The sequence below is a fragment of the Mobula hypostoma genome, chromosome 10 (genome assembly GCF_963921235.1).
Source record: "Mobula hypostoma chromosome 10, sMobHyp1.1, whole genome shotgun sequence".
Lineage (NCBI taxonomy): Eukaryota > Metazoa > Chordata > Chondrichthyes > Myliobatiformes > Myliobatidae > Mobula > Mobula hypostoma.
In genome coordinates this window covers 32,313,011-32,325,064 of record NC_086106.1, presented here as the reverse complement: position 1 = coordinate 32,325,064, position 12,054 = coordinate 32,313,011, and the positions used below count along the sequence as shown (strand labels likewise).

General features: G+C 47.1%; 1 protein-coding gene across 1 annotated transcript in view; it reads left to right on the top strand.

Annotated features, from left to right (window-relative positions):
- LOC134352486 (uncharacterized) overlaps window positions 1-7,899 on the top strand; it is a 47,133-nt gene extending 39,234 nt beyond the window's left edge. Inside the window, exon 4 of the mRNA XM_063059759.1 lies at window positions 4,789-7,899. Within this exon, the coding sequence (XP_062915829.1) occupies window positions 4,789-5,116 (328 nt within the window). The 3' untranslated portion in view covers window positions 5,117-7,899. The remainder of the gene's footprint in view (window positions 1-4,788) is intronic.
- The last annotated feature ends 4,155 nt before the right edge of the window (window positions 7,900-12,054 follow it).

Here is a 12,054-nt window from a genome sequence, read left to right as displayed (position 1 = left end):
TATCTCAGGATATTTAGCCTTGACTTTGATCCAGAATGCCGGCAGAGATGTTATGTCAAACATACTTTTCAGCCCACCGTCATTTGCAAGCTCGAGGAGTTGATCTTTTTCCCGCACTGACATGGATGATTCACCGGGGACATTCACAAATGGGTCACGGACCCATTCCTTTGCACGTCTTGGGTCACTGATGTCCTCACATGCGTTCAAGTTCAACAGTGTGCGTGACAGGGAATGAAGAAAGGTGCAGCTGATTCATATCGCCAAGTCATATCGTTTCCTTGCGGCCCGGTAGTACGTGCTTTGCGGCCGGGTGGTTGGGGACCACTGGTCTAGCAGACAAGGTGAGGAGAATCCTGGGGATTCTACAGATATATTCAGAGCAAAAGGATTGCAAGGGACAAAACTGGTCCTCTGGAAGATCAGTATGGTAATCCATGCAAAGAGCAAAAACGGAGGGGGGAGATCTTAAATGGACTTTTTGCATCAATATTTACTCAGGAGTTGGACACCGAGCCTATAGGTGTGGGGCAAAGCAGCAGAGAGGTCATGGAACACAGACAGATGACAGAGGAGGAGGTGCTTGCTGTCTCGAGGCAGATTAGGGTGGATAAATCCCCAGGGCCTGACAATGTATTCCCTCAGAACCTGTGGGAGGCAAGTGCAGAAACTGCAGAGGTCCTAGCTGAGTTATTTAAATCATCTTTCACGACTGGTGAGGTTCTGGAGGACTGGAGGATAGCTAATGCTGTTCCATTGTTTAAGAACGGTTCTTAACATAAACTAGGAAATTATAGGTTGATGAGCCTGACATCAGTAGTGGGAAAGTTGTTGGAAGATATTCTAAGTGACCAAATATATAAGTATTTGGATAGACACGGACTGATTCGGGATAGTCAACATGGCTCTGTGCGTGGTTAAATCATGTCTAACCAATCTTAGAGTTTTTTCAAGGAAGCTGCCAAGAACGTTGATGAAGGCAAGGCAGTGGGTGTTGTCTATATGGACTTTAGCAAGGCCTTTGACAAGGTCCCACATGGGAGGTTGGTCAAGAAGGTTCAGATGTCCAGCATTCAAGATGAAGTAATAAATTGGATTAGACATTGGCTTTGTGGGAGAAACCAAAGCGTGGGTGTAGATGGTTGTCTCTCTGACTGGAGGTTTGTGACTAGTGGAGTGCCTCAGGGATTGGAATGAGTCCTTTGTCATCTACAGTACCTGAATCAAATCTCCCCCCTAATCTTCTACATTCTAGGGAATAAAGTTCTAACCGATTCAACCTCTCCCTATTCCTCAAGTCATCAGTCCTGAAGGTCGTAACCTGAAATATCAACTGCTTATTCTTTTGTGTGTGTTGCTTTGGATTTCCAGCATCTGCAGATTTTCTCTTGTTTGTGATCGCAGTTCCTGTACTCAGTGCATTGGTTTTTGAAGGCTGATGGACCAAAACTTCTCTTTATGATCCTACACGTTATTGTTTACAACTAATCATCCAGATCATTGATACAAAGTACGCAACATTATGAGGGGTATAGATAGGCTAAATGCTTGTTCCGCTGAGGCTGAGTGTGATCACAACTAGATGTTATGGGTTAAGGAGAGGGGAGTGGGGGGGATCTTTGTCATTCAAAGCAGTGGTCCCAACCACCGGGCCACAAAGCATGTGCTACTGGGCCGCGAGGAAACGATATGATTTGGCGATATGAAACGATATGAGTCAGCCGCACCTTTCCTCATTCCCTGTCACACACTGTCGAACTTGAAATAACCTACCAAATCATACCAAATAACACACAAAACCTAAAATAACACTAACATATAGTAAAAGCAGGAATGATATGATAAACACACAGACTATATAAAGTAGAAATAATGTATGTACAGTGTAGTTTCACTTAACAGAATCGGGAAGATGAAGCCAAAACCGATTGGTAGTAAAAAAATCGGCATGTATACGCATGTGCACACAGGTGCCCGCGCAAGGCTTCATGGTCATGGTAGTCTTTCTCGGGGTAAACACAAGTGTCCCATATTTGACTGCTACTTTTGTCCCTTATTTGGGAGTGAGAAAGTTGGCAACCCTACTTGAACACCCCTCCTGTTGGCCGGTCCACAAGAATATTGTCAATATTAAACTGGTCCGCAGTCCGAGAAAGGTTGGGGACCCCTGATTCGAAGGGTGGTGGGAGTGTGGAATGAGCTGCCGGCATCATTGGTGGATGTGAGGTCAAATTCAAGATCTAAGGGAAATTTGGATAGGAGCATGAATAGGAGGGGTGCGGTCTGGGTGCCGGTCATTGGGACTAGGCTGGTTAATGGTTCGGCACAGACTAGATGGGCTGAATGGCCTGTTTTTGACCTGTAGTGTTCTCTGACTCTCTAACTCTTTCTGTGCTACATTGATGACTGCATTGGTGCTGCTTCATGCACCCATACTGATCTTCATCAACTTTGCCTCCAACTTCCACCCTGCCCTTAAAATCACTTGCTCCATTTCTGACAGCTCTCTCCCCTTTCTCGATATCTCTGTCTCCTGTAAAAATCCCATTCCCTTTTCTCAGTACCTCTGTCTCCGCTGAATCTGTTCCCAGGATGAGGCGCTCATTTCCAGAGCATCGGAGGTGTCCTTCTCCTTCAGAGAACAGCATTTCCCTTTCTGCAGCGTCAATGCTGTCCACACCCACATCTCCTTCATTTCCCAGACATCCACCCTCACCCCAACTTTCCACCGCTTTTACGGAGATAGACCTCCTCTTGTTCTTACCTGCCACCTCAGGGTCTTCCGCATCCAACACAACATCTGATATTCTCTGCAACTTCTTCCATCTCCAACAAACACATCCTTACCTCCCCCCCCAAACTCTCTGCTTTCTGCAGAGATCGCTCCCTCCATGATTCCCCTATCCATTCATCCCTCCCCACAAATCTCTCTCCTGGTACTTATCCCAGCAAGTGCTGGAGGTGCTACACCTGCCCATTTACCTCCTTCCTCATCTCCATTCAGGACCCCTTCACTTCGCCTGCAGACCTTTAGGGGTCGTCTCCCGTATCCAATTGATGCGGCCTTCTCTACATTGGTGAGACCCAACGTAGATAGAGGGACTGTTTTGTTAAGCACCTTTGCTCCGTCAGTGACAGGCAGGATTTCCCGGGGGAGCAAATATCTTAATTCCAATCCCCATTGCCATTCTGACATGTCAGTCCATGGTCTCCTCTACTGCGTTATGAGGCCACTCTCAGATTAGAGGAGGACCACCTCATTTTCTTTCTAAGTAGTTTGCACCCTAATAGCAAAAACATTCATTTCTCTAACTTACATTAATTTTCCCCCCTTCCCCTTTCTTCCTCTTAGATGTCCCTGTCAGGCTCCCTTCTTACTTTTCTCTTCTCACCTCCTCCTTCCCTTTCTCCTGTGATCAACTCTCCTCTCCTATCTTCTCCAGCCCTTTACCTTGTCCACCTATCACCTCCCAGTTTCGTACTTCATCTCTCTTCCCCCGTTCACCTGGCATCACCAATCACCAGCCAGCTTGTACTCATTCCCCTCCCCTCACCTTCTAATTCTGGCATCTTCCCCCTTCCTTTTCAGCCCTGATGAAGGATCTTGACCTGAAACAACAACTGTTTATTCATTTCCATAGAAGCTGCCCTGCTGAGTTCCTCCAGCGTTTTGTGTTCGTGTTGCTCTGGATTTCCAGCATCTCTTGTGTCCATCAACAAAGCAAGTCCCTTTCCTTTCTCCCACCCACCCTAATGGACAGTTCTCCAACTCCAGGCCAGGCCTCTGGGCCTGCAGGCTCTGGCCACTGAGCTCAGACTTCAGGACTTTAATTTTCAGGAGCAAACCCTGGACTCGCTGACTGACTGGCCCTAGTGCCTCATCGTAAACGTGCTCAGTGATGGGGAGGGCTTTGCCTGTGATGGACTGGGCTATGTCCACCACTGTCTGTAGACATTTCTGATGGTCGCCCCGCTGGAACCAGCCTGTGTATTCAGTGCAAGGGCTCTCAGTACCAAAGCAAGCAGCTGCTCGACTCAATGAGATACTTTAACTCTTTTGAACTGTACTGAATATTGGGCTAGTTGACCATATCACTCCATATACATCAATACTGCTAGCTTGGTAAACCAGTGCACTCCTGCTAGAGCAGTGATATCTGTTATTGAGTGAGGTGACCAAACTGCACACACTGTTCTGGATCGGCTCCCACTTGAAGTCCTCTGTTGGTCAGGGACAACCTCGGATATTGCATTACAGCTGTCTATGTGAACTGTACAACATGGAGAGCAAGGTGCTGCCCCGACAGCAGGGTCCCCCTCTTCACAGAGCTGACGAATCCAAAGGAATGGCAGAGGTTGATACGGTTTGGCACCAGAAGTTGCCAGTCAGTGTTGAGTTCAACACAGGACTGCCTTAGGGCCTCCAGCTCTGGATCCTTCCCATCAGGGTTTACTCCCGAAACCTTCCCCATGAGTTGGTACAGCCACATGGCAGCAGAAGATTGAGATCAGAGTGTTCCTTCCCCTGGATGAGCTGCCAACCACAGATGATGAGCCCCTTCTGGCCAAAGTGACTGGTTTTAAGACAATGGTAACCTGCCTTTGCCCCTTCTCCTGTCGGGTTTAGTAGCTGAGCCACACGTGAAGGCCAGGAGCTGGACAGTTGTCAGAGGCTATTTGAGGCGCACGCCATTGGCAGCATTTAATGGGTAGTGATTGTGACAGCCTTAGGGAACTGGGCTCCTACTGTGGCCCTGTCTAACCGTACTTCGACTTCTTTGTCCACAGGCTCCACAGAGGACTGTCTTGTCTCCCTTTCTCTTCACCATTTACACCTCGGACTTCAACTACTGCACAGAGTCTTGTCATCTTCAGAAGTTTTCTGCTGACTGCCATAGTTGGATGTATCAGCAAGGGAGATGAGGCTGAGTACAGGGCTACAGTAGGAAACTGTGTCACATGGTGTGAGCAGAATTATCTGCAGCTTAATGCGAAAAAGACTAAGGAGCTGGTGGTAGACCTGAGGAGAGCTAAGGTACCGGTGACCCCTGTTTCCATCCAGGGGGTCAGTGTGGACGTGGTGGAGGATTACAAATACCTGGGAATACCAAATTGACAATAAACTGGACTGGTCAAAGAACACTGAGGCTGTCTACAAGAAGGGTCAGAGCCGTCTCTATTTCCTGAGGAGACTGAGGTCCTTTAACATCTGTCGGACGATGCTGAGAATGTTCTACGAGTCTGTGGTGGCCAGTGCTATCATGTTTGCTGTTGTGTGCTGGGGCAGCAGGCTGAGGGTAGCAGACACCAACAGAATAAACAAACTCATTCGTAAAGCTAGTGATGTTGTGGGGATGGAACTGGACTCTCTCACGGTGGTGTCTGAAAAGAGGATGCTGTCTAAGTTGCATGCCATCTTGGTCAATGTCTCCCATCCGCTACATAATGTACTGGGTGGGCACAGGAGTACATTCAGCCAGAGACTCATTCCACTGAGATGCAGCACAGAACGTCATAGGAAGTCATTCCTGCTTGTGGCCATCAAACTTTACAACTCCTCCCTTGGAGGGTCAGACACCCTGAGCCGATAGGCTGGTCCTGGACTTATTTCATAATTTACATATTACTATTTAACTATTTATGCTTCTATTACTATTTGTTATTTATGGTGCAACTGTAACGAAAACCAATTTCCCCCGGGATCAATAAAGTATGACTATGACTATGACTATTGTCCAAGACCTCTTGCAATGGACAAAGGAGCCCATGACAATACAAACAGGATTTGGCTACCCACCCAGCAATGCAACTAGATCATAAGCACAAGAGTTTCTGCAAAAGCTGGAAAGCAAGTTCCTCCAGCATTTTATGTGTGTTGCAATTAGATCGGCCTTGGGCTGTCCCAGGTCTCAATTCCTCTCCTGTGTTAGTTCCCCACAGGTTTCAATCCCTCCATCTTCCAAAGATTTATCTTCCCTACTAAATACCCTAACCACCCAGAGAATCCTAGAGATTTGCCATCCTCTGGACAAGCAGCACCTATGCAACTCACTTCTAAGTGAGAGTCCCCTCATCTTGTGACCATATCCCCTCAAGACTCTCTCAGCTGGGAAACATCTCAACATCTACCTCGTCCTGTATATCAGGGGTAGCTTTTTTACAGAGAACACACCATCGAGGGCGGTCGTTGAGAGTAATACATGAGGGGCATTTAAGAGTCTCTCGGATAGTTACATGGATGAAAGAAAAATTGAGGGCTTTGGGCTTTGTGGGAGGGAAAGGGTAGATTGATCGTGGAATAGGTTAAGAGGTTTGGCACAATATCGTGGGCTGAAGGACCTGAGCTGTCTTTGGATCTTGTCTTTCAATAAGATTATCCGTAACTCTTCTGAAAAACATGTCCAAAAAAGATTTTTGTTTGCCTTTCATGATGGGACAGATTGCTCATCCCGGGAATTAGTCTTGTGAATTTTATCTAGACTTCCTCCAATGTTCATTAGAGTTTTAAAATCTGGGGACCAGCTCGGTGGACAGTGCCCCCTCGCACTGAGGAATGGTGAGATGGGCAGGCTCACTGTATCCACTCCACTTGGTTAATGATGCCTGCCACGTCACCGTTCTGTCTTCACTTCCCTAATGTAATGTCCTGTACTCCAGTTCGTTCATCCCTCATGGGCGAGGGAACATGTGGCATTGACTGCTTCTCTCCCATCAATTCTCCACTGCTCCATGCCTTGTATCCTTTGGATCCAATCAACATGGTCCTTGTCTTCTAATTCACGTGCTTCATCTTCCTGAATGAAGCCGTTAAGGTCCATGCCCAGAACATCCACGCTTCCCTGTTACTTTGTCAAAGAATTCATAATGGAATTAAGGAGTTTTCCTTTAAATCAGTCTGCTTTTGTCATCTCAGCAGACTTTTGGTAGCCCTTTGTTACACTCCTAAGGCAGGTACATGCACTCTTGGGTACTGCTTTGGGCATAATCTCACTACAGCCCTGTACAACTGTACTAAGGCCTCCTCACTGCCGTGGTTGAAATCTCTTGCAATAGAACACCAGAAAATGGAAGCAGGATTAATCTTAGCTCGTTTATCCCTGGAATTATCCTAGTGAATCTCTTTGAGTGCAAGGCCTGTGCCAGATTGATTAAAAACAACTGTGCTTTTCAAACACAAGAGATTCTGGAAATCCAGAGCAAGCACACAAAATGCTGGAGGAACTCAGCAGGTCAGGCAGCATCCATTGAGAGGAATAAAGAGCTGACATTTTGGGCCGAGACCTTTCATCAGTTAAGACCCTGGTGAAGGGTCTCAGCCCGAAATATCAGCTGATGAGTGTAGTTAACCCCTTTTGTTCAAGAGTCTGATGGTTGAGGGGTAGTAACTGTTCTTGAATCTGGCGGTGCGAGTCCTGAAGCTCCTGTACCTTCTACCTGATGGCAGCAGCGAGAAAAGAGCATGGCCTGGGTGGTGAGGATCTTTGATAATGGATGCTGCTTTCCTATGACAGTGTTTCATGTAGTTGTGCTCAATTGTTTACCCATAATGTACTGGGCCAACCTTTTGTAGGATTTGACGTTCCAGAGCATTGGTGTTTCCATATGCGGTCAGTCAATACACTCTCCACTACACATCTATAGAAGTTTGTCGAAGTTTTTGATGTCATGCCAACTCTTGTGACGCTGGAGGTTCACCGTCCGTGTGAGATGGTGGGACTTCCGAGAGACTCTGAGACTTTTACTGTGCCATGGTCTGTTCTTATCAAATTACGGTATTGCTTTGCACTGTTGTAACTATATGTTATAATTATGTGATTTTTGTTAGTTTTTAAGTCGGTTTGTCATGTGTTTTTGTGATATCATTCTGGAAAAACATATTTTATCATTTCTAAATGCATTACTAAATGACAATAAAAGGGGACTGCGTGTCCTCATAATCATCATCATCATCTCCACAGACTTCTAAGAAAATAAAGGCGCTGCCGTGCTTTTTTAACAATTACATTTATATGATGGTCCAGGACAGGTCCTCTGAGATAGTGATACCCAGGAATTTAAAGTTACTGACCCTCTCCGCCTCTGAGCTTCTGATGAAAATTGGCTCATGGACCTCTGGTTTCCCTCTCCTGAATTCTATAATCAGTTCCTTGGTCTTGCTGACAATGACGTCCCTCCTGTATGCTGATTCATCACCACCTTTGATAACAGTGGTGTCATCAGCAAATTTGTACATGGTGTTGGAGCCATGCTTAGCCACACAGTCATAGGTGTAAAGTGAGTAGAGCAGGGAGCTAAGCACACATCCCTGTGGTGCACCAGCAGGTTCAAGAACAGTTACTACCCCTCAGATATCAGACTCTTGGACAAAAGGGGGTAAACACACTCATCCACTGAGATGTTCCCACAACCAATGATCTCACCTTAAGGACTCTATCTTGTTATTTCATGTGCTGATGATGATCATGGGGGAAGTGCTTAGTATTTGATTTAATATTTTCCCTGACCTCTGAAGACCAATGTACCATTTCCCCTCACCACCGCTTGCTACACTTGTATGCTTTCAGACATCAGCATACAACAATACTCTGGACTCTTTTGGAAGTTTAATCTTCTCCATTTTTCCACAATGCAGAATAAAGTTCCAGTCAAGATGGTGCCAAGCTCCGGCCTCCATCGTGTTCTGTGCGGTCTGTGGTTCCAACAGTTGTTGTTGAAGTATTTTTAGGTTTGTAGGGATGGTTTTGGAGACAGAAAGGGAAGTTAGGGATCAGATTAGGGTTTAGGGACAGAGATGTGAGTGGATTAAAGCACAGGCCAGAGACTCAGCCTCTGTGCTGCTTTCAAAGTTCAGTGACATGGACATGGTCAGATGTCAGGTGAAGATGAAGACTGGAGTCATCGACATGTTCCAGAATTGGAGTTCCATAAGGGAAAGAGAACCATGGGCTGGTGACCCTCTAGGTATCCGAATAGTGAGACCAGAGTTCAAGACCGAGTGTTCGGAGTCCCATCACCGGTTAGTCTGGAGCTTGAAGCCTAGTATTCAGCATCCCCATTACCAGCGAGTCCAGAGCTCGAGGCCTAGCGTTCAGGGTCCCAATACCAGCAAGTCCAGAGCTCGAGGCCTGGTGTTTGAGTTCCAATCACCAGTGAGTTTGGAGCTCAAGGCCTAGTGTTCGGTGTCCCATCACCAGTGAGTCCAGAGCCTGAGGCCTGCATTTTGGGTTTTATTCAGACTGCTCATTCATTGTCTTTGGCGAGTCCTGGGTCGATACCAAAGATCAAAGTCTGAAGCTTGATTGGAAATCCAGAAGTCGAGGTCTGATGGCGGGTGCCCCGATTCTCTGCGAGTGCTTTGGGGAAATTAAACCCAGTGCCTGCAAGTCCATGCAGCTGGCCTGAGCTGGGGTTGGAGGACTGTGTACTGTACTTGGGTGGGTGGGCGAAAAGGGGCTTGCTTTGCCTTTGTTGCTTTATTGCTTGGTACATTCTGCTTTGAAGTGGTTTGTATTCTGCTGAACATTGTGAGACACACACGTGGCAACACTTGTGGGCTGCCCCTATCATATCCTTGGGTGTGTTTGTTGGGGCAAACAACCCGTTTCACTGTATGTGAATGTACACTTGATAAATAAATCTGAATTCAAATAATGCCTTTTATATTTTAATCAGATGCAGCAAGATGTGGATACACTGGCACTTACCCATGTGTGGCTACATCTGCCATATATTTACCCTCTTTCTGTGTACATACATCTACTGATGCCTCTGGACACATCTTCAGTGATGTTCCTGGAATCATCAGGTGTTTCGGGTCTTTCAACATCATACAACCTCCTCCAGGTGACCCAGCCGGGGCTGATCAGACCCCAGCTTGTGTCCAGATGGCTAGCTACTTATGACTCCATGGCTCCCCTCTTTCTCTCTCCCTCAATGCCCAAATTGCTGAAGGCTCTAACTAAAGAACGGGCTACGAATCCCCTACAACCAACCTCCACTGGGAGACACCTCGCTCTCCATCCAGCCTGCTGATAGTTGCTGACCAGTCCTGCGTACTTGGAGAGCTTCCTTTCAAAGGCCTCTTCTAAGCTATTCTCCCATGGGACTGTCAGCTCCAGCAGCACCACTTGCTTAGTCGACTCAGACACTAGGACAATGTCTGGTCGCAGGGTGGTGGCTGCGATATGGTTGGGGAACTCCAGCTGCCCTTCGAGGTCCACCAACAGCTGCCAGTCCCTTGCAGAGGTCAGAATGCCTGCAGATGTCCTTTTGGCAGGTATTGGCTGCTCCCCAGCTCTGACAAAGGCAATGGTCTGCTTGGAGGGTCGGGACCGCTTCGCCCACTCAACTCCTGCGCTGACGGCTTCAGCGATGGTCTTCAGGACCTGATCATGCCTCCACCTGTACCGTCCCTCACCAAGTGCCCTTGCACAGCCTCTGAGGATGTGCTCCAGGGTTCCTCGCTTGGAGCACAGTGGGCACGCAGATGACTCTGCCTTGCCCTATGTGTGCAGGTTTGATGGGCTTGGAAGCACATCATACACTGCCTGGACGAGAAACTGGAACTAAACATGTTTAATTTGTAATCTTTGTATATTTTGAATAGGTGTAGCCCAAGCACTGATCCAGTTATCCTTCCTGTCCTCTATTTTTTTTTGTGTGGCAGCCGGTTTGAGTTCCTTGCTGGTATGTTACCCTCATGCCATGTTCGTGTGGAGCCGTCTCGATGCTTCTGCGAACCCAGCTCCACTGCTCCTCTCATTCATTCTACCACTTGCATCCTCAAGTTCCAGTACGTTGTCAACCGGATCCCTTTGTAAATACGTGTTGCCTTTGCTAATCCCATTGAAATTTCACTACTCTCTTCAAAGTTCAAAGAACATATATTACCAAGTTATGTATAACTATTACAGCCTTGAGATTTGTTTGCTTACGACAGCCACGAAGCAAGAAACTCGAAAGAACCCAATTTTTAAAAAAGTAAAACGAAGGCCAACACCCAATCTCAGAGAAAGGGGAGAAAGACAGTAATCATGTAAACAGCTGAAGCGAGCAACAACATTCTGAACCACACTGAGTCCTTGGACCGGAACCGTGGAGTAGGCCCAGAGCCTGGGTATCAGTACCATTATGGGCACCTCCAGTATTATGGGGGTTAAGCTGACTAGACTTCTGGTAGAGGCACTGGCTGGCCTTCTTTCTGATGGCACTTGCAAGCTGGTCCCAATAAATTTTATCAGGAATAGTTGGCTCCCTGTACGCTGTGGCTCAGCAGACCTCAGGCTTCTGAATGCGAAATTAGCCATGGAAATTGGTTAGGAGCTGGCAATCAGAGTCCTGCTGTGCCACCAGACTGACAATCGAGCTAAAGAGCACCAACCTGTTGAGATGTTCTTGGCTCCATATTTTATGCTCTGCAGTCTCTTTAAATGGTGGGATTACATTTATCAATCTCCAATCTGCACAAACTGTTCTATTTAGGATTTTAACATGGATGTCTTCCATTGCCAGGGCTCAGGTAAAGGTGTGGCAGCATCTCCACACCTTTGTGCTCTGTGTCCTCATTTATTGAGCCAACCTATTTGCTTTTTTTCCTGCAGCCTACCTGTAATCTTTAGGGACCTGACTCTGTGCTTTCACAGAAACCTCTCCATTTCTGGGGTGCAGCTGTCTGTGCCCCTCACATTGCCCTCCCAGACCGCCACATTGCCGCTTGGTGTTTACTGTGTCACCACGTTGTGAAATGTAAACTCCTTCACCCAAGTCCTGCCCATGAATCCCACACGAGAGAGGCATTGGCGCGAAAGCTGACGTGTGGTGTGAAGGCATTGCCTGCTTCTCTCCAGTCAGAAAGGCCCCCATTGCCCACTCCTCCACGGACCATATCAGCACACTCCTTCTGTAATAGGTGCTTCGACTTTTAATAAATTTATCACTGGGAATTTATCTGCCTTTACACACCTCAGGGCAGCCGGTACTTCCTCTTTTATATGTTTAAGGACATCGCTGTTCCCCGAATTCCCTAGCTTCCATGACATTGAATGCAGGTCAGAC